General features: G+C 48.8%; 9 protein-coding genes across 9 annotated transcripts; 3 read left to right on the top strand and 6 right to left on the bottom strand.

Moving 5' to 3' along the window:
• Positions 1–92: 92 nt before the first annotated feature.
• Positions 93–1,232, bottom strand: NUU61_007153 (cytochrome b5 reductase family protein; the record flags this gene model as incomplete). Its single annotated transcript, XM_056657678.1, has 1 exon — positions 93–1,232. The coding sequence occupies one exon, from the start codon at positions 1,230–1,232 to the stop codon at positions 93–95; it is 1,140 nt and encodes a 379-aa protein (XP_056510478.1).
• A 316-nt stretch (positions 1,233–1,548) lies between these two features.
• On the top strand, positions 1,549–3,439 carry NUU61_007152 (putative amino acid transporter; the record flags this gene model as incomplete). Its single annotated transcript, XM_056657677.1, has 2 exons — positions 1,549–2,577; positions 2,627–3,439. 2 exons carry the CDS (start codon positions 1,549–1,551, stop codon positions 3,437–3,439), a joined length of 1,842 nt encoding a protein of 613 aa, XP_056510477.1.
• A 785-nt stretch (positions 3,440–4,224) lies between these two features.
• Positions 4,225–5,452, top strand: NUU61_007151 (ceramidase; the record flags this gene model as incomplete). Its single annotated transcript, XM_056657676.1, has 6 exons — positions 4,225–4,281; positions 4,420–4,480; positions 4,534–4,677; positions 4,754–5,038; positions 5,096–5,213; positions 5,272–5,452. 6 exons carry the CDS (start codon positions 4,225–4,227, stop codon positions 5,450–5,452), a joined length of 846 nt encoding a protein of 281 aa, XP_056510476.1.
• Positions 5,453–5,957: 505 nt separating this feature from the next.
• On the bottom strand, positions 5,958–6,559 carry NUU61_007150 (uncharacterized protein; the record flags this gene model as incomplete). The annotated part of the gene is made up of 4 exons (XM_056657675.1): positions 5,958–6,072; positions 6,130–6,186; positions 6,239–6,318; positions 6,389–6,559. The coding sequence occupies 4 exons, from the start codon at positions 6,557–6,559 to the stop codon at positions 5,958–5,960; spliced, it is 423 nt and encodes a 140-aa protein (XP_056510475.1).
• Positions 6,560–8,279: 1,720 nt separating this feature from the next.
• NUU61_007149 (uncharacterized protein) lies at positions 8,280–8,757 on the bottom strand (the record flags this gene model as incomplete). Its single annotated transcript, XM_056657674.1, has 3 exons — positions 8,280–8,305; positions 8,354–8,430; positions 8,486–8,757. The coding sequence occupies 3 exons, from the start codon at positions 8,755–8,757 to the stop codon at positions 8,280–8,282; spliced, it is 375 nt and encodes a 124-aa protein (XP_056510474.1).
• A 1,612-nt stretch (positions 8,758–10,369) lies between these two features.
• On the bottom strand, positions 10,370–11,819 carry NUU61_007148 (protein kinase; the record flags this gene model as incomplete). Its single annotated transcript, XM_056657673.1, has 4 exons — positions 10,370–10,711; positions 10,733–11,109; positions 11,158–11,480; positions 11,527–11,819. 4 exons carry the CDS (start codon positions 11,817–11,819, stop codon positions 10,370–10,372), a joined length of 1,335 nt encoding a protein of 444 aa, XP_056510473.1.
• A 1,208-nt stretch (positions 11,820–13,027) lies between these two features.
• NUU61_007147 (uncharacterized protein) lies at positions 13,028–13,735 on the bottom strand (the record flags this gene model as incomplete). Its single annotated transcript, XM_056657672.1, has 1 exon — positions 13,028–13,735. One exon carries the CDS (start codon positions 13,733–13,735, stop codon positions 13,028–13,030), a length of 708 nt encoding a protein of 235 aa, XP_056510472.1.
• Positions 13,736–15,351: 1,616 nt separating this feature from the next.
• Positions 15,352–17,504, top strand: NUU61_007146 (amine oxidase; the record flags this gene model as incomplete). The annotated part of the gene is made up of 3 exons (XM_056657671.1): positions 15,352–15,405; positions 15,467–15,898; positions 15,945–17,504. The coding sequence occupies 3 exons, from the start codon at positions 15,352–15,354 to the stop codon at positions 17,502–17,504; spliced, it is 2,046 nt and encodes a 681-aa protein (XP_056510471.1).
• Positions 17,505–17,729: 225 nt separating this feature from the next.
• Positions 17,730–19,694, bottom strand: NUU61_007145 (glycoside hydrolase family 32 protein; the record flags this gene model as incomplete). Its single annotated transcript, XM_056657670.1, has 2 exons — positions 17,730–18,100; positions 18,167–19,694. 2 exons carry the CDS (start codon positions 19,692–19,694, stop codon positions 17,730–17,732), a joined length of 1,899 nt encoding a protein of 632 aa, XP_056510470.1.
• Positions 19,695–20,242: the final 548 nt, after the last annotated feature.

Raw genomic sequence — 20,242 nt, 5'->3', positions numbered from 1 at the left:
GTTTATTCAACATAACTCCCCAGTATATGACATATGCTACAAAAAAGAAGGGGCTGGTGATGGTACAGAGAATAATCAAAGCAAAAGGGCTTTTAAAGCTTCCACACGGCCCATTCCTTCAGATCGAGATCTTTGATGACTCCTTGCAGTGGACCCTGAAGCTCTCGTCCCTGCGCCCACAGCTTGGGGCCGGCCATATAGCCGATGAAGCCCTCGGGGCCAGACACCAGGATCAACTTGCTCTTGCGAGAGCTATCTGTGGAGGGGGTCGAATCGATGAAGTCTGAGATAGCCTTCTTCCCAATGAACGTGTTCTCCTCGTCCAGATAGTAATCCACTGTGATTTGCCCCGGGTACTGAGATTTCAGCGCCTCTAGCTCCTGCACAATGAGAGATGTGCTCTTCTCTGGCAAGACAGCCACAGCTGCCTCACTGTGTGGAGTCGTGCTGCTGTTGGACGTGCCAAACCACCCCGAGAACCAAGACCGGCGTGGTGACGGCATCTTGGGTGTATCACTTTGACCACCAGCACAATCCTCGGTTCGTCGATTGGCCCATAGTATATGTATTCTCGGTCGATTTTCCTGGCTCGTACGGTTCAACAGAGAATATCCCGCCTGCAAAGCCGGAGCAATGCCCGTTCCACCGGCAATAAATAGTATAATTTGGGTTTCCTTCGGGATGGCGCATTCGATCTGCGGGCCTCGCATCTCAACATCGGCACCCACAGCAAGGCTGTGCAGATACCGCGACACCTCGCCGAATGGGTCCTTGCGAATGAAGAACCGCAGACACCCTTCATTTTCCTCGTCCACGCTGAGCGATGTAGCGGCCGTCGTCGGTAAAGGGGTATAATCTCGACCAATCTGCAGCTGAGGCTGCTTGAACATCACGCTCCATATACCAGTCTGCCATGCCTCTTCGTAGACGTCATAGTTGCTGCCGCTAGGTTTTCGTGGCCGCAGTGTAAACAAACTGCTGGTTGCTGACACCGGTTCCCGGGATACGAGACTGTATTTGGTAAAGGTTTCTGGGTTCAGAGTGGCCGAGGTCGAGTCCTGAGATCGCACATAGGCGCCTGCGCCTGCGGTTGCGAGGGTCACGACGGCCAGGCCCAGCCACCGACGAGGTTTAGGGGAAGCGGGCGGCGAGGAGGTGGAGGTCGATGCATATCGGACAGGCCGAGTGAGAATCAGGCTATGCCGGGGTGAAAACGGAGTGGGCGGCTTCATGGGCAAAAATGGTGAAATTCGCGGGAAACAAAGAAATGAATCGCGGGGATTTGGGGGATGAGCCCACTCAACCCGATTGGGCGCATCACGAAAATCACCCCTTGGGGCTTCTGCTTTTTCTTCTCTTCTCTTCCCACTGGCCTCGCGGGCTACGCTTCGGTCTTGCTGCAGCCTTTTTTTTAATCCGCTCTTTTTTTTCTCAGCTGGCAATGGAGACTCTTGTCGGCTTCGCTTGACCACGCATACTTGTCGATTCAAGCTCGCCTCTCCTGAACCGAACTCACACTAAAAGAAAACGACCCGAGAAACAAAGAGAATGTCGCGTATTACATTCTCTCAAGATAACCGAAATGGGAATTCCGCTGCCCCTCGAGACTCCCTAGAACTCGCTTCCCTTGCTTCCTCCTCTCCTGTCTCCGTGGGCAGGTCATCCCGGTCCTCGTCCCCCGGCATCTCGTCCTCGCGCAAGCTCTCTCTCGAGGATGAGGATCCTCTAGGAGCTCCAGACCATGACGACAATGCTGAACCAAGCCGCCAGCGAGGATTACGTTCTTATTCCATCTCCTCAGCGTTCGATTTTGGGCGGAACCTCTTTCCGCTGTCGCAAACACAAGGTGGTTACGCTCCGCTTGGGACCCCGGCACTGGACCGCCAAGAACTTGGGGATGGCTCGTTGGAACGGAACAAGACATTGACATATTTGAACGGTCTTTCGCTCGTTATTGGGTTGACCATCGGGTCCGGAATCTTCTCGTCCCCGAGCCAAGTCAATGCAAACGCGGGCTCGCCTGGAGCCTCGCTCATTGTTTGGGTAGTGGCGGGCTTATTGGCTTGGACGGGAGCTGCTAGTTATGCCGAACTGGGAGGAGCTATTCCGCTCAATGGAGGGTCTCAGATTTATCTGTCCAAGATCTTTGGAGAGTTGGCAGGCTTTCTCTTCACATGGTGTGCCGTGTTGGTCCTGAAGCCCGGGTCTGCCGCGATCATCTCCATCATTTTTGGGGAGTACGTCGTGCGAGCTTTTGTGGGTGCCGACGTGGAAAATGTCAGTCCCTGGATCAACAAGGGAGTGGCCTTCGGAGGACTATTGGCTGTGACATTGTTCAATTGCATATCCACCAAGATCGCCACTCGCGTTGGGGATCTTTTGATGTTTTTCAAATTCGTCGCTCTGCTCGGTGTCACCGTCACTGGCGTCGTCGTGGCGATGACCGGTCTTTCGTCTAAAGGTAAGGCCAGTCAGGAATGGAAGACGACCGGCTGGTTCGAGGGCACCAACACAGAAATCTCTGATTTCGCCGTGGCATTATACGCGGGGCTCTGGGCATTCGATGGCTGGGACAATGTATGTGCTCGCTTGTGACTTAGTGGCTTACACTCACTCACATTTTCAGACCAACTACGTGACGGGCGAGTTCAAAAACCCTAACCGCGACCTACCACGAGTGATCCACACAGCCATGCCGCTGGTCATCTTGAGCTATCTGCTCGCCAATATCTCATATTTCCTGGTTCTGCCCCACTCCACCATCGAGGCGAGCAACACCGTCGCCGTTCAGTTCGGCAGGAAGGTGTTCGGTCCGGTGGGAGCCCTGATTCTGGCACTGGTGGTGTCCGCCAGCTGCTTCGGCGCTTTGAACGCAACCACCTTCACCAGTGGCCGGCTCGTCTATGCGGCTGGCAAGGAAGGCTACCTTCCCTCGCTCTTTGGCCAGATTGGCCTCCGCAACTCTTCCTCCTCAGGTCCTTCGCCGGGCGGACGACTCCGCCGCCGTTCTTGGGCCAGCAAGTCACTTTCTCGACTGTTTGGAGAAGACGTCCACTTCGGATACACTCCCATGAATGCCATGGCCTTGAACGGTGTGCTGACTGCCATCTACGTCGCCATGGGCGAGTTTAAAACCCTAGTCACTTTCTACGGTGTCGCGGGCTATACCTTTTACTTCCTGACTGTACTCGGTCTGATTGTCCTGCGCATCCGGGAGCCTCGCCTGGAACGTCCATACCGCACCTGGATTACCACCCCGATCATCTTCTGCTGCGTCAGTCTGTTTCTGCTCAGCCGGGCCGTGGTTGCCGAGCCACTGCAGACCCTGATCGTTGTGGCGTTTATCACAACGGGTGTCCCAATCTACTACTGGCGCATTCACCAGCGGGATGGCCAGACTGGATTCCCTGGCTGGAAGTTCTGGAAACGTGCCGCATAGCTTCCTGGTCTGCTGAATTTGTTGCTCTCGTGTCTTATGATTTGATACCCATGCATATAACTCCGGGTGTATGGTGAAGCTTGCTTTTGAGGGTGTTTGTCCCGCATGCCATGGGAAGCTGTGGAAGTTGGCGTACAACGTGATGACCGTGGCTATTGGGCGTGCTTTTGCATTTCGGCGTGACCCATTCGTTTCCTTCTTTTGACTGTTTTAGTATTTGACTACTTGGCGTGCATGCCGGTTCTGTTACCATACTAATTATAATCTTGGTGATAGTCATAGTTTCCCTGCTTTGGTGAGGTTTGAGCCGAGAAAGATCGTCTGGAGGGACTGGAATGGACATAAAAATCAGAGAGTCGATAGGATCTCTCATTAGGGTAACAACCTAAGTGAGGTCGGCCAGCCATACAATCCATAGAATACAGTCCATGTAAATGGTTATGGAAAAGCAAGGAGATAAAAAAATGGTATCTATGGAAAGTATATTCAGACTTCAGAAGCTGATAATAACCTCATCCTACAGGCAAGACCTGCCACAAAGACAATAAAAGTCATTTGGTAGTTCCGATTCCCTCGGTCTTCAGCGATTGTTCGAATACTTTCAGTCTCAAACATTCACCTAGAAGAAGGCATCTTGAGTGAATGTCATAGATGATATAAATCGTAGGATTTGATGGGGCCGCCCCCATCTTATATCGTCCGTGCCTAATCTCACTGCCTCACTCAGTTTTGCTTCTCTGACTTGTCCCTTCTCCGAGTCAGATTCACACCGAATTGATCCCAATATGAGTGCAGACACCGATGATATCTTCTGGGGTTTGCAAACTGCAAAGGCCAAGTCAGTATGCCATGGACATTGTTTCATGGTCAGCCAGCTAACATCCCAAAAGCTTTTGTGAAGAGGTAGCTACCCCAATCAGGCAACCAAAATAAGCTCTCTTTTACCCATGAAACTCACCTCTTGGGTTGTCTTGGTACAGGACTATGTGGTGACCAGATATGTCGCCGAGTTCATCAACAGTTTGACCAACCTCGTCTACAGTAGGCAACCTCAACGTTCGTGTGAGGGCCCAAAAATGAACTGACAAATCCAGTCAGTTACGCGATCTATGGAATCCGCCAGCTGCGACAGAAATCCAATGTCGATAATTTCCGTGTGCTCCCCTACTGGGGCTTGATGGCAGTCGGAATATGCTCTGCCGCATTCCACATGAGCCTCAAGTACCACACCCAGATGTGTCAGTCCTGTCTCTACTTCTGCTTATGATATCTATATATCCAGCTAGCTTACCCTCATTTGGCATTGTTCTTCAGTGGATGATCTTTCCATGCTGTTCGCAACCACCCCGGTGCTGCACCGTGTGTTGACAGTCAACGCGAGTCACAGGAAATCAATGAGCATGGCGCTTCTGTTAGGATCCGCCCTCTTTGGCCTTGTGATTTACCACGTGGTAACAGATGAGCTGATCTTGCACTCCGTGTCCTTTGTGGGCATGGTAACGGTTATTGGAGTCCGCACTATGCAGCTCATTCGCACCCAGACGCCAGCAGATTCAGTATCCCGAAAGCAGGTTTGGGGTATAGTTCGGTTTGGGGCTCGTGAGTGAACATCTCTTTCTAGATAGAATTCCAATATCGACTAACTCTGTATGCCAGTCATCTTCAATGTGGGCTACTGGTGCTGGCTACTTGATAGATGGGCATGCGGGTTCTTGCAAAGTTCCAGAGCGACAATAGGTCTTCCCTTGGCTTTTCTCTTGGAGCTTCACGGGTGGTATGATTCGGATGCCTTCTGTCCCTCTTTCTTGAGACTGATATTGGGGATGCTACAGGTGGCATATCTTTACTGGAATTGGTGCCTACATTTTCATTGCGGTCGTAGACCATCTTGTCTCCGCCGAGGACCACGGGGATATCGAAGCGTCATTTGCCTGGCCGGCTCCGTGGGCTTCTCGGTCGATCTTTGCGGGAAGAAAGCCTGCGGAAGACAGAGCAGGGAGGAAACAAGAGTGAGAAGCTTTGGTAGGGATCGATTCATGTGGTCTTTATCTTCCAACTCAAATGAATCCAGGAAGGATATAGCAACAAGGCCTGCGACTATGTCTGGGATTGCCTGTCTTGCTTTATGGGGTATCAAGAGCGTGAATTTGAGTTGGAACATAGAATAATAGCAGGTATTAAATCTACCAAGACATGGACAATTCGAATTCATACTTGTTGACAAGTCCAAGGAGGGCACTATGGCATCTGGAAATTCTAACGAAAGATTGAATAAGAGTAATGAGCTGGCTACATTGTAAATTAAATAGTAGCTTCTGCTCCTGAATCCTCTACGCTTCTTCAAGATGTTTTAAGCAATAGTTTACTGAATCATTCTGACATAAAAACAAGCGAAACACATCCTCCTTGACCACGTCTCTTGAACTTATCGTTTCGCATCATGAATCTTTAGGGGTTTAATCGGAGCATGTCGTCATATCTCGACCACTTGGCGAGAGATAGTGCCATGAAAATGAAATCAGGCTTGGTCGATGCAGATGGACGCAACCTCCTGGGTAGGGTTGATCTTGTGCTTGCCGTCCGTAGGTCCGTCCCAGTTGGGGGTGTTCTCAGCACCCTCGGAGTAGAAGCGCCTAGTAACACAGATGGTTAGGGTTATGTCCCGGGACTATGAAAACGAGGCTACTTACGACCAGGTGGTGACGTGAACTCGGCGGTCCGACTTGATCTCGTATCCCTGAATGGTGCTGCTCAAGGGTTTAGCAAGTTATATTCTTCATGAGAGAGAAATGCACTTACTGCTTGTCGCCGATGTTGTAGCAGTTGCCGGTCTGGTAGTTGGCGCTCTTGTCGCGGCCGTGCTTGATGTCAAACTTGATCTGTGTGGGATATTGGTCTTAGCCTTCATTGTCCAGTAGTCATGGATAGCCATTGGCAGTGTTAACATACCCACACATTGGTTCCCTGGGCTCCATTACCCTGAACTCCATTCCCATTGCCCTGGACGCCGTTTCCGGCATTTCCAGACTGGCGGTAGTCCTGGTTGGCGCTATTCTCCTGGGCAATGGCACCGGTGGCCAAAAGGCTAAGGGTCATCATGAGGGTCTTGGTGAAAAGCATTGTGTCTGGTGGATTGGGGGGAAGAGTTTTGAGTGTTTGAGAAGATCTTTTTCTGATGGTTGAATGATTGACTCCAGCTGCTGGAGAGCTCTCTGTATTTATATTGTCTTCTTTCCCTACCAAGATGATTTCTTATGCCTATTGCTTACCGACATTGATCAGCCTTCTTGTTTCTTTTGTCTCTATCTAGCTTGCTTGAATCAGCTGCAAGAGTTCAAGAATTCAGACGATGGCCAATAATGTTGTTCTGTGCTCATGTATGATGAGAGACGACCAGCCCTTGCCTTGACCTTCACTTCGCAGTCTACGTCATTTCTTAGAATTCTAAAGCTATATCAGTGAGACCTACATGCAAGACTTACATTATGCGAGAATGCTCAACATGTGCAATTTGCAAGGGGCGAGCTTAGATCCCCGCGAAGATCTCTCAACACCCCACACAAGAGGTGAGACAAAAGCTCAGACACGATGGCACACAACATCGCGCCCTTGCATGTCAGAAATAACGCAACCAAGAGGTCGATGCATGGGCTTTTTTTACTCGTAGCTCTTTTTGGTCAGCTTGACTCGGACGAAGCTGATTGATTCGTCCCTCCGCCAGTCCCTGCTGGGGATTTGATCGTGATGGAATATACCAAGCTACCAAGTCAATACTGGACATGACTAAACTAAGAAGATTTAAAAAAAAAAAACATTTTTAGTGCGTCCATGGCAGGTATACCAGAGCTATCCATGGATAGAAGACGGCTAAGTAGCAATCCCCTTTCGGTGACGACCCATCAGTGAAGGAATCATAGAATAGCCATTATAAACAAACATTCTTTTTTTCTTTCTTTGTTTCTCAATTTCTAATTTTTCTACTCTTTTCTGGGGAAGATTCATGGCTCTTTCAAAGCATTTTCAGCCGGTAGAGGATTATGGACGGGGGTTCAGGCACCTTCTGGTATACCAAGGCTTAAAATACGGAATCAATATCTTTATCGATGTCATTTCAGCTGAAACTGCTTTTCGGGCAACCAATTAACAAGAGGAAACCATACAAATAAAGATCTGCACTGTTCGAAAGGCAGCAAGTACCCAAAAGGAGGATCAAGCCCTACTCCATCAACTATACGCTGAGCTGGAGAGTGTATAAAAATAATAGGTACAACGATCACGGCAGCTTTACGAAAGCGAGGCTATAGTTCCTAGGTCTTTGAAACAGACCTATGACTTATTAATATCTACTTTAACTTGGTATCTTCGGGAGTTTATCGATAATTATATAGATAGAGAGGGCTACTATAGTCGAAACTATAGATACTACGAGAAATGTAAACAAATTAGTAAAGGTATTTATTTAGTTCCGGCGGTTATTGTTATCTATACTAGAGGGGAAACGAGCTGCTAACTATTATATCCTTATTTAAAAAGTTATAGACCGCCGATAAAATATACTTCCCGGAATAATATCGGATATAACCCAAATTCCCTATATCAAAGTCTTCCCAGGGTTTAAGACGCCTGACTACTTGAATGTATATGCTGGATGCTATTTACTGACTCAATTGAGACTCGTGCTGACTGGGGTAAGTAACCTCTCCCTAGTTGAGATTCACATCCACACCACCATCACCCAGAGCATTTGACAGTCAACCATACAGCAAAACATATTCAAAATGCAGTCTCTCAAAATAATAACCATAGCGAAGGACTTGCAGTTTAAACCTCGTCACCTGCTCTAGTCTTTGCACTTGGGGAGTTTTTCTAAACAATCATTAGAATAAGATCCTCCCACACAGTTCGAGAACATACTGGAAGAGCAATTCGAGTCGGTATAGTAGCCATTCACATAGCAGGTGGTGCCCAGAATTGTGATCTGGTCCCAGGTGCTGTTCGAGATTGAGTATTTCCATTTTACTGCGAAGTAGACATGGGTCGACGAACCAGACACCCTTGACACAGTCACCGTTCTCATAGCAGGCAAACGTCCTCTTCTCTCCAGCTGGGATCCCAAATATCTCCCCATCACCGAGATGCGGTCCGTAGCGACAGTTGACATTGTCACCGGGGTTGAGGTTGACGATCTTGCAGCTACGAGCGCCTCGTTTCGCAAGGTCGCTGTCGTCTCCCTCTTGTTCGATAGGTTCTGCGGGGGTCGCCATAGACAAAGGGAGGAGGCCAACGAGAGCAGAAAGTGCGAAAGTCTGGAGCTTCATTGGTACGGAAATAATTGGAACTCGGATCAAAAGCGGTGGACTACATCATGGGGTCTTCCAGATTTATACATGCCCAGTTGAAAGTCCGGAGGAAAAGAAGGCTGTGTACGCCTTCAATGGCAGTGCCGCCCATCAGATGATTCAATCTCGTATTCATGAACTTGTTGGTTGGGAAATTGTAGGGATGCTCGTATCGCATGACGATCCTTCTTGGTTCAAGTAGATATAGATGATCCAGGGAAAAGATGTTGAAGAAATAATTAAAATTTAGTCTTAATTTCACACTTTAATCTTTGTCAGGTGCCAAATAAACTCATTTAGAAGTCCTGGCAGTAATTTCTGTCAATATCTTGTGTATTTCCGCCTCATCACCCTTAAGCTGCAAGTGGCTTCCTGCATCTGAGCTGGGATAGTCCTCCAAGACTGTTTCTTGGGCCACAAGTTGATAGAATCCCACATATTGCCCAACACAGACTGCGCCATAAAAAGGCTCTTCTTGCTCTTTCTCCGCCTCCGGTGTTGGTTGAGCGCGTACTAGTTGCAAACACTTGGCGAGTTCTTTGACAGCACTCGCCCACGTTGCCGAAGGCGATTCGTATTCTTTCGTTTTGTTTTCCATGATAACAACTCTCCTATTTCCCCTGGCACGAACGATGTGGATGATGGCATCGGAATGCTTGTGGGTATTGTCTTTGCAAGGTTGTACCTCAACCTCAATACTATACCCGCTCAGCACTGGGAAGTATAGCGATAAAACACCCAGCCAGAAGCGATCAAGTTCCAGGGACTCTTGGGATTCGATTTAGCTATGACACTACTGAATAACTTCCGATTGCATGTACAGTAATATTCGAAATCAGTTTTACCACCACACTCTTTCGAAATAAGTCCTGAACCCTCACTGCTCGGCAGCATGCTAGGGAGCGAAATGCCGATTTGCGAGAACTTTATTTGCATAATTGATCAGATTTGCAGTCGTATCACCTAGTTTACGTTGATGAATCTGGATGTGATAAATGGGCTGGGTTTAGGCGGACAGGCTGGTCACCACTTGGCGTGGCCCCCTTGCAGGTATCACAGTTCCATCGCGATCAGCGATATCAGATACTACCTGCGTATTCCCAGGATGGGATCGTTCTCTCGCGTGTCTTCCGTGGTTCAACGGATGCTATTGTGTTCGAAGACTTTTTAGCCCAGCTTCTTCAGCACTGCGGAAGATGGCCTGAACCTAAATCTGTTCTGGTTATGGATAATGCGTCGTTTCATCATTCAGAGCGGATTTCGCAGATGTGTGCGGACGCGGGGGTAAAATTGGTTTATCTGCCGCCCTACTCGCCGGACTTGAATCCAATCGAGGAGTTTTTTGCTGAGCTGAAAAGCTTCATTAAACGTAACTGGATTTACTATGAGGCAGATCCCGATCAAGGATTTGATGCCTTCCTCGCATGGTGTATTGATGTGGTTGGTGCAAAAGAGAAGAGTGCTCAAGGCCATTTTCGGCACGCAGGCTTGAAGATCGAAGAAGTCTCAGGAAGTTGCTAGGTACAGTCTCGGTTGAGGAAGAGTTCCCCCACACACACCTCACAACGTAATGACTATTTGTCGTGGGCAATTACTCATTAAACCAAGGGTCATCTAGAACTTGTCTCGCTGACGCTCTTGTCCACGGCTCAAACTGCAATAACCTTCCAATGATTTGCCCCAGCCTCACTATATCCTCTCTTGTGAGATCGGGACTCTGCGGGCCATCAAAGTATACTTCTTCCAGCCATTCCTGCAAGTTGGGCCCGGTGCTTTCTGTGGCTATGCCGTCCCCTGCGTTCATCGTATCCCATGCCTCTTGCCATCTTTCAGGTAGATCATCACTTGCCATCTCTTGCATCTGGCCAACGAGAATTTTGGGCGTTAGAAAGAAGGTATCAAAAGGTGGCTGACCCACAAAAAGTTCAAAGAGCTGTCATGCCTATCAGTTCACTGTTGTATAGCGTTTAGCCTTGGGGATTTCACCCACCATGCAGCCCATGCTCCACAAGTCAACATGATAATCAATGCGATCTTGAAATATCACTTCAGGTGCCCGAACAGGTAAAGGTGTGTGTAGTGTTTGAGGAACTGCAGTGCGGAGAAACGATTCTCCGAAATCGATTATTTTGATCGCTTGGGTCGAATCCCAAGAATGCGTCCGATATGAGGTAGGCTTAACGATATATTCGGGTATGCCAGGCTCCAGGTCTTTTCCATCGCGCCTTCGGATATGGCCAATTTCTGGTTTTCCTAATATCTCAATAAACTTCTCTTCGGTTACATTGTCCATGCAAGGCAAAGTGAACGCCAAATTGCGGGTATGTAGATCTGTATCCGGTGAGAATAGTTCAAAATATTCCTAAGAGAGTGACCTACCTCCATGTCCAATATTCTGTTGGTGCAAACTATCAAGCCCGATAAGACTTTGCTTTGCAATAGCTTTGGCGAGCTTTCCAGGGAGTCTCCCGTCGGGAAAGTGTGCATCAATTGTATCCGGGATATTAGGCCCTAGAAGCTCATAAACTAGGCATTTATGAGATCCATTCGGGCCCTTCAGATCGAAGTAATCAAGCAGGTGCACGGTATGTTTCAGACGAGGGTGACAAGACGCCAGCTGCTTCATAGTTTGGAGCTCTCGCGTCTCCCCATTATATTCCCTTTCTGCAACAGAAATTTTGACAGCAACATAAGCCTCTTCCCTGCAAACAGACAACTTTTCGGTTAGCTGGAACTACCGCGAGTCACACAATTTTGTACAACCTTTGATCTCTCGCCGCCCAAACTGTCGAGTAACCTCCCCATCCTAGTTTATGCAACACCTTATACCTTCCAGCTTTCAGGTATTCTCCCAAGGTGACTGGGTGGTAACCACCTTGTCGGTAGCGATGAAGTGGCTCCGCGTCAACTAGAGAAATATAAAGGGGCTGGTCCATCTGACTCTTGTCTGGATTGGTAGACATGGGCTTGGAGACAATGCAAAGCCGTGAGATGCTCCTCAAGGGGACAGTACGCCTCGATAGTCTCCAGGCAACTGCCATTAAATTAAATCGAAGTTGTCTGTGCGTATTGTGTCAAATATTATCATAAGTCCAGATTTTGATCGGATGTCCTTCGCGCCCAGGAATCGATGACATGTCAACAACTCGCAAACGATAGCCAATCACATGATCTGAATAAGCACCTAATACTCTTTAGCGGCAAATAGTTGGTCAGTGGCGCACGACCAAAATAGATGAAACGGGCTAGCCTGACCTAGCGCACTTCACCGTCGCCATCCTCAAGTAAGCACAATGTAAACGTGACTGGACTTGCCATATTTCAGAAATCTTACTATTGCAGAAACCCATCGCACACGAGTCATACCGACCTCAAGCCGCACGCCACAGCACTGTTTGCAACTGAGGAACAATTCAAAAACAACAAGGCTCAAACGGCTCATATCTACCATGATGAACAGGGGCGCTATACCGGTCATGTCTTGTATCAGGAAAGAGAGAACAAACCGTCGGATGAGTGAAGTGCCCCGAGTGATGCTAGGACACTAGTTGCCGCGTTATATTTAGTATGAGAAGTACAGTGTCTATGAAGGAATCGAAACGCTGCCCAGGGGCCCACATCAAGAGTAGCTTATTTTTGGATCTCCTATTTCGTGAGACTTTTGTACTGTACTGTACATAGCCTAAGATGAAATGCGAGAGAATATAGCGCAAACCGAACTAAAAACTCAAGTCGCCAGAACTTCATTCCCCTCAACTAACAAACGACGTTCAACACGACCGAAGATGAGCTCTACATAGCTCCAGGAAGTTTGTAACTTCTTTCAATATGAAAATGAAATTCAGCATTTACTGCTATGCAATTGTGTCTGCTTTTCTGAACGCACAGTCAGTGTCACCTCACATGTGCTGTTCAGACAGTAAGCCACTCAGTAATCTGATGGTCAATCCCCTCAACGTTAGTGCAACTTAGCCCCTCCTATAGTCGAGATTCAGTCTAAGTCAATCGAGAAACACCTATTTGATGTGCGGAAATAATGAGCTCAATCTTAAACGCGTTAAGCTCTTTTTACTTCGGGCTTCAATTATACCATGAGTGAACCGCAATTCGGTTAAACGAATCGACACTCGAAAAATCACCAAAATTTCATTTATAATCGCAGTCAACTTCACTATCTAATATTGCCGATATGATCCAATAAGACTCCTGAACGCTCATATGCTCGCTCTAACGCCAAAGCAGGTTGTTGCTAAATTATGTCATAAATAGGGATTGCTTTCTTCACATTCTCGACCCAGCGCCGAATGTCTTCTACGAAACGTCGAGCAATGCCCATCTTTATGCCCTTACCGATAAAGAATTCCGGGTCTTGATCCTTGTAGACCTGCTCAAGGTCAAGACCATTCTCGAGCATCACGTCACAGACTTGTCGAAATGCAGCCTTGAGGGTGTCATCAGTAACATTTGACACCTGCCATTCACTATATTCCTTGACCGCTTCGTCCCTAGGTCCAGGTATCTCGAGCGGGCTTAGAGACTTCGGGTCGGCAGCCGCCTGGGCGGCCGGAATGTCTAACCCCGTGGCGGAAGACTGCGATGGCAGGACGTTGATGTTGATAGGAGGATACGGCAATCCATTTTCAACGGTATATCCACCTTTGCGATTCTTCTTCTCTAGCCTCTGTTGCTCTTCCATGTATAATTCTTCGCGTACCGTTTCTGGCACATCCTTGTGGCCTTCCAAAACCCCGCCTTTCTCGACGTGGGTGACGAGGCGCCTCAGATGATGAGTTTTCAGTTGGTAATGCTTTTTCCCTAATGGATCAACCCAACAATAGGGCCCAAAAGAGCATGTCGACAAAGCGCATCGCATCAGATTATAGACGCTGCGCCAGATTGGTTTTTGTCCAGAAGCATCCTCCTCCGCATCAAGCTGTGCGTCTCTTTCATCGAGCATTCTTCTCGTAACAGAAGATTTTCCTCTTTTCTCCCCTTTCTGACCGGCGGTTAGAGAAGAGTGACGATCGTCTACGTAGTTGAAACAGATCTTAAGCGTGAGTTCCTTACCCCGAGAGAACAGACCTGACCACATCAGAAGCTGCTTCTCAATAGCGGTCCAAATAATGTCGGTATCATCAAATCGTTTAGTCAGATTGCGCTAGATACGATTATTTACTGAAGCGACAATTGCAGTATCATCAGCTCTCACCCGACGGTATCGGGGAATTTTTCGTCGAAGAACCTTCTCTAATTTCTTCTCCAAGAAGAGCTACCAAAAGGCGCTGGGGGCCAAAACGAGGTCTTCCTCTATGTCCTTTGACACCTCCCGATTGTTGACTGTCACTCGCTATTCTATACGGTAGTGGATACAGGTCGGCGGATCCTGGTTGTAAGCTCTCCCTTTATCCCATTCGGACAACTAGAGCAGTCGAAGAGTATCTAGTCGTGATTGGCTCTCTGGTTCAGGTCCATTCTCGTGCACACTAGGCGGAGAGGGACTATAGTTGGATCGCGAACTACCAAAATACCCAGGGGTTAGAGCGTACTGCGAGCTGAGTTCCCATGGTTCAGGCTCTTCGGGCTGAGAGATATAATCGACGTGATATAGGCTCTGCGTTATTCTTACACGATAGCAGTCCTTGAAAGGCCCATGTCAGCTTCTCGGGAGTACCAGTTTTCACTAGACTCTGGTAACAAATAAAAATCACAGGATATAAAAGAAACCATAGGAATAGAGAAGCATGTTGCCTACCAGGGTTAGTTCTCTAGGGAGCCGCTGTAGCCTTCTATTAGATATCAAACGAGTGTAGGCGAAGGCTGCGTGTGACGAGAAGAAAGGGAATTGAAGAAGGATCTTGCCAAATTGTGAGGATTCCCCCCACTCTTTGGTCTGTTTACATGAAAAATTCCATCAGCTTCTACGGGGAATTACAGTACTATAACAATGACCCATTTGTCGTTACCAGCGGATAGGGATTACTAGGGATGAGCTAAAATTAGATTGGCGTGTTTCAAGTTAGGGTTCGGGGATTAATTCGAAAGACTGTGGTGGTAAAACTGATTTCGAATATCACTGTACTAATTCCAAGTCAATCTATCTGAGACAGTCAGTTGGACGTCAGATCAACTCACATAAGACATTTCGTAGGGAATCTTCAACTACCCCGTTAAGATCAGCCGGTCTCTTGCGAGCGATGTATAGCGCTAGAATCATGAAACCAAAGTTCGGGTTATGTTTTGATCAGAGCGTGTTTGCCATCAAAGCTGATCACCGCACGCTTATCAATTGGAGCGGATCCGAGATCCAATCGGCTGTTCTTTACCTTAGCGAATATCGCGCAGGTTGATCCACTTCTCCCCCGGGTATTCTTGTGTTTTAGCGGATATCGCGCACCGGCCCACCTTGGCGGTTGAAGACGCGGGGAGAAGTTGGCACAAGAATTCTCGAGTCTCTCAAGATAAGACCAGGTTTAAAATGGCCCGGATTCCTCTGCTCGGTTGGTGGCTGAACGCTCCAAGAAATCAGTTCTTTACCGACTATACCGTGTCTACTTGTTTTTCAATCCCTCCATAATGTCCACGAAGATGCATCCTCTGGACCCTCTAGCCCCCAGGGAGATCGCACAGGTGGGATACTCTTGATATCAACACATCCGGACATGCTAACTGAGCCAAACACTCATCCTAGGCCGCCAGCATCGTGCGCGCCGCATTCCCTGGCCAAAGCCCTAATTTCCGTTTCATTACCCTGAAGGAACCCGCTAAGTACGACCTGGTCCCCTTTCTGGAGAGGGAGCATCTCAAGCAGCCACCTTTGACACGTCCTCCCCGTACTGCCCACGTTCAAGTGGTAATTCGCGGTGACTCGGCATCGAATGAGCTGATTGAGCTCTTGGTGGACTTGAACCGGGGTGTCGTCTCGAAAAAAGAGCACCTCCCGGGGAAGCATTCCTTTATCGACTCGGCGTACATGAAAGCGGTTGAAAAGTCTTGTATGGCTGATAGCAGGGTTCAAGCTGAAATCGAAAAGCTCAAGCTGCCCTTGGGTGCCGTGGTCGTTGTCGAATCTTGGGCCTACGCTACTGATGGCATGAATGAAATGTCCGAAAGGACTACAATGGTGAGTGATATCCAAGGTACCTGCATCTCCCGTTACTAAACTCAAGATACAGTGCTGGTTTTATATGCGGTTGGTGGACCACGCTGATGCCAACTACTACGCCTATCCACTCGATCTTTGTGCTGAGGTGTCCGAACAACTTCAAGTTACCAAGATCTATCATTTGCCATCGTCCAAGGACGAGCGCACCCGTTCCAATGCCCAGCCGTATGATCAGCGCAAGGTTCATTCGACCACCGCCAGCGAATATCACCCTGATCTACGACCTCCACCACGCACGACAACAAAGCCCTACCACGTCGTGCAGCCAGAAGGTCCCTCATTCTCAGCTGAGGGCAACTTACTGACCTGGGAAAAATGGACGATACGGGTGGGCTTCAACTACCGCGAAGGGCTAACCCTTCACGATGTCCGCTACGACGGTCGTAGCGTCTTCTACCGCTTGTCTCTGGCAGAGATGTTCGTTCCCTACGGTGACCCGCGGGCTCCATATCCTCGGAAGGCAGCCTTTGATCTGGGCAACGATGGTGCCGGAATCAACGCCAACAACCTGCAGCTCGGATGTGATTGTCTAGGCCTGATCAAGTACTTCGATGGCTGGCATAACACTTCGTCGGGAGAACCGCTCAAACTCCCCAACGTGGTCTGCTGCCACGAGCAGGACGACGGCATCCTATGGAAGCATACCAACTTTCGAACGCAGAATGCAGTTGTGACTCGCTCGCGGATCCTGGTCCTGCAAACGATCATCACAGTCAGCAATTACGAGTATATCTTCGCGTTCCACTTTGGCCAAGATGCGTCCATCCACTATGAGATTCGCGCCACTGGCATTCTCTCCACGTGTCCCATCAATATCGAGGACAAGGTGCCCTACGGAACTGTGGTTGCTCCGGGCGTTCTTGCTCCATACCATCAGCATCTGTTCTGTATACGTATAGATCCCGCCATCGATGGGACTGCCAATTCGTTGCAGGTTGAAGAATCCAATGCCATGCCCATAAATAACCCGTCGATTTACAATCCTTTCGGAGTCGGATATACCACGAATTCCAGCATCATCACTGAAGAATCGGGACTGGACCTGGATTTTGCCAAGAATCGCTCCTTCAAGATCATCAACGAGCAGAAGATCAACCCGGTGACTGGGACTCCAGTAGGATTCAAGCTTCTCCCCTCTTATAGCCAAATGTTACTCGCCCAGCCGGGGTCTTACCACTCCAAGCGATCCGAGTTCGCTGATCACGCCATTTGGGTCACCCGCTATGATGACGAGGAGCTTTTCCCGGCAGGTCGGCACACAATGCAGTCTCTTGGGGGAGAGGGGATCCGGTCCACGATTCAGCGGCGCAAAAGTGATCCTGAAAGCACATCATCGGTCCGAAATGAAGATATTGTGATCTGGCACACATTTGGGTCGACTCACAACCCCCGAATTGAGGACTGGCCCGTCATGCCCTCGGAGAAGATGGTGGTGGGGCTTAAGCCCGTCAACTTCTTCACGGGGAATCCTGGCCTGGATGTGGCAGTGTCGACTCAGGAGAGAAATAGAAGTGCTTTGGTTGGGGAAGGGGGTAAATCAGCAGGTGCCTGCTGCCGATTGTAATGAGTTTGATAGAGAAAGACAAGAAATATAGCAAAAGCTAAGCTCATCCTTGAATGTAGTAGAGGTCTGAACCAATCAAAAGGTTAGAAGAATGGAAAAGGTGCGACTGCGGATATCTACTTGTGGTTATATCAACATGTCTTTGTAGTGGCCAGGGATTATTTGTAGATTTCAATGCTTTGTGACCTTTTAAAAAGCTTGTTGGATTGGTGAATTAGAAGACCATTACACCCTAAGTCCATCCCAAGTATCTGCCCGCAGAAGTACCGCAGCTGGGCTTGGGATTTGGTCATTGAGTCGACTTTCGCAGGGTTCTGCCCAAAACTGCAGTCCAAAGCACCGGTCTGCAGGATGATAAATTCGGGTGGAGATGGCCGTTCGGTCATTAACAAACACCTCTAACACACTCTTGTCAAAGAATGCACGGATCCGCAGAGGCTCCTCCGTTTCCTCGCCATGCTCGTTTGCGAATGTAAACAGTGTATGTGGAGCGGACTCGCGCCCGTGATTGATAGCAGTATCATCAATGTGCGGCCGATGAATGATGAATGTTTCATCGCGCGAATCCCAACAGAGCGTGGTACATTGCTTGAAGTCTATAAAAAGGGAGTCAACAACGCCGCATGAAAAGCAAATTCCACGAAAAGTATGTGAAGACTTACCGGAGGTGTGTGCAATGTCGAAGCCAACACGCGCGCATGATTGGCCGACCAAAAACTCGGCATCTAGTTCCCAGCAAGACGTTGCCAATGGCAAGAAGTTTCCAAAAGCTGCAGCCAGGGAGGACGATAGTAATGCATCTGCGAGGTGGCCCGTTTGAGCTCCTTGTCGAAGATGCTCAAGCCGCGGGTCTGTGCTGACCCCCAATGTATGGACGGTAAAGTCAACTGCCTCCGGTGATTCCGGAATTGCCTCAATCGAAGTAATCGAATCTAACGGTGAGTTTCGTGCCTTCTTGACATGGTATAGAGTCATCAATCGCACTAGTCGGGGGAGCGAGATCAAACTGCTCCAGCCCTGGCGATGGCGAAGATCATCAGACAGATCTTCCTCTGTAATCCATCCATAAACAATCTGCCGGGAGGCTTTGGGATCCCAGAAAGAATTGGCGGCATAATAGCAGCCATGGTCAAAAATACCGGAAAAAACATGTGTTGCTAAGGCCTTGTCGGTGCCGTTACCTTCTCCAGAAGGTTTTACAGACATCCACAGCTGAGATCGAGCAGCTCTTTTGTCGAGTGCATCTCTGGATTCAACTTCGCCTATGCTTTGAGAGGGCAGGCGTCCTTCGGCCCCCATAATAACGAAATCCCGAGACACTCCGCCGGAGTCGCACAAAGTCATCAGGTTGGAAACTTCCCAGTTGACCCCAAAGTCGCCAGACCAGCGAGAGGGCCGGAAGTTGAGGCCTATGTCAACCAAAGGGCCAATATATTGCCATTCCGTCAGGTTTTTTGGGTTAACGGAATAGACGAAGACCGTCGGGGTTTGAGCAGCAATGCCACCAGATATAAATCCACAAAGACCAGATCGTGAGGTTTCTGGAGCAGTTTGTTGTGCCCCCGTCCATACTGTGATGCAAGGATCTCGCCAGCCGGTCACTTTGACATGCTGTGGTGGTCCTTTGAGGATTGGATTACAATCCTGGCGCTCCCACCTCATGCCCCCATCTTGCGAAACGGCTATGCTGAGAGATTCACTCCCACGGACATACGGCAATGTATAATGGATGGGGAGTCGTCCAACTGATGTGTATACGGCGGTAAGAGCTCCAGGATTTCCGTGGATATCCGTGGGTCGGACACAGCCCGTGAAGACACCGCAGCGGTCGTATTCAGCCGAAGGCGTCAAAGCCGGCTGTGACAGTACTTCCCATGAGACGAGATCGGTGGAAGTAGCATGGCCCCAGGATATGTTGCCCCAGACGTTACCGTGCGGGTTCCATTGGAAGAACAAATGATATATCCCCGTAGCAGGGTCATACCCAAGGCCACAGGGATCATTCATCCATCCATGGGGAGCAGTCACATGGAAAGATGGTCTCCTCTGAGAAATGTTCTCTGCGAATTCTTTCTGATGGCCAAGGGTTGTACTTGTACCTGCTTCGGCACGGTTTTCTAGGGCGGACGGCAGCGATCTTTCTTGGAAGACACGGGCTTTCAGATCCAGTGCGCTTGTGAGAACAGACATCCTGAGTTCTTTTTTCAGGTTGATTAAGAGTCAAGTGCTGAAAAAGCCCTCGAGAATCGAGATAACTTCTATTGGACGAGCTGGTTTATCTTCTTTTCTTCACAGAACTCCACGGTGCGGAATCCTCGGAGAAAAAGATTGTGTCATTGCACATGACAGTGATTCCATTGTGGTAACCACAGACCGTCTCAGGGATAATTTGCCCGATCCTGCCGGGACATGATCGGAAATGAGGTCGGGATATGCAGCAGCCAAACGGGAAATCATCGGCGAAACCCTTGGAGCATCCACCCCCAGAACAAGCTGATCTGTCGAATAGAGTAGATCAAAACAGTCTAGTCGATCATTCTTTTCGGCGTATTGAGTCGATCAAGGGGACTCTTGATGGGCGTCGATGATGAAATGGGAGAGTTCGGACAAACTCCATTCGACAAGTAAATCCGGGCAATCTGCAAAATCCGGGGAAACAGGCGCCTCCATCTTCTTCTCCATGGGGAAGCACGTTCAGGCCTCTCGCAACATGGCAAACTATTGATTTCAGTGCCTCC

This window comes from Penicillium alfredii (genome assembly GCF_028826965.1).
Source record: "Penicillium alfredii strain IBT 34128 chromosome Unknown utg000009l_segment0_segment0, whole genome shotgun sequence".
Taxonomy (NCBI): domain Eukaryota; kingdom Fungi; phylum Ascomycota; class Eurotiomycetes; order Eurotiales; family Aspergillaceae; genus Penicillium; species Penicillium alfredii.
The sequence above is the reverse complement of the archived record's forward strand: the minus strand, read 5'-3'. Positions and strand labels throughout refer to the sequence as shown.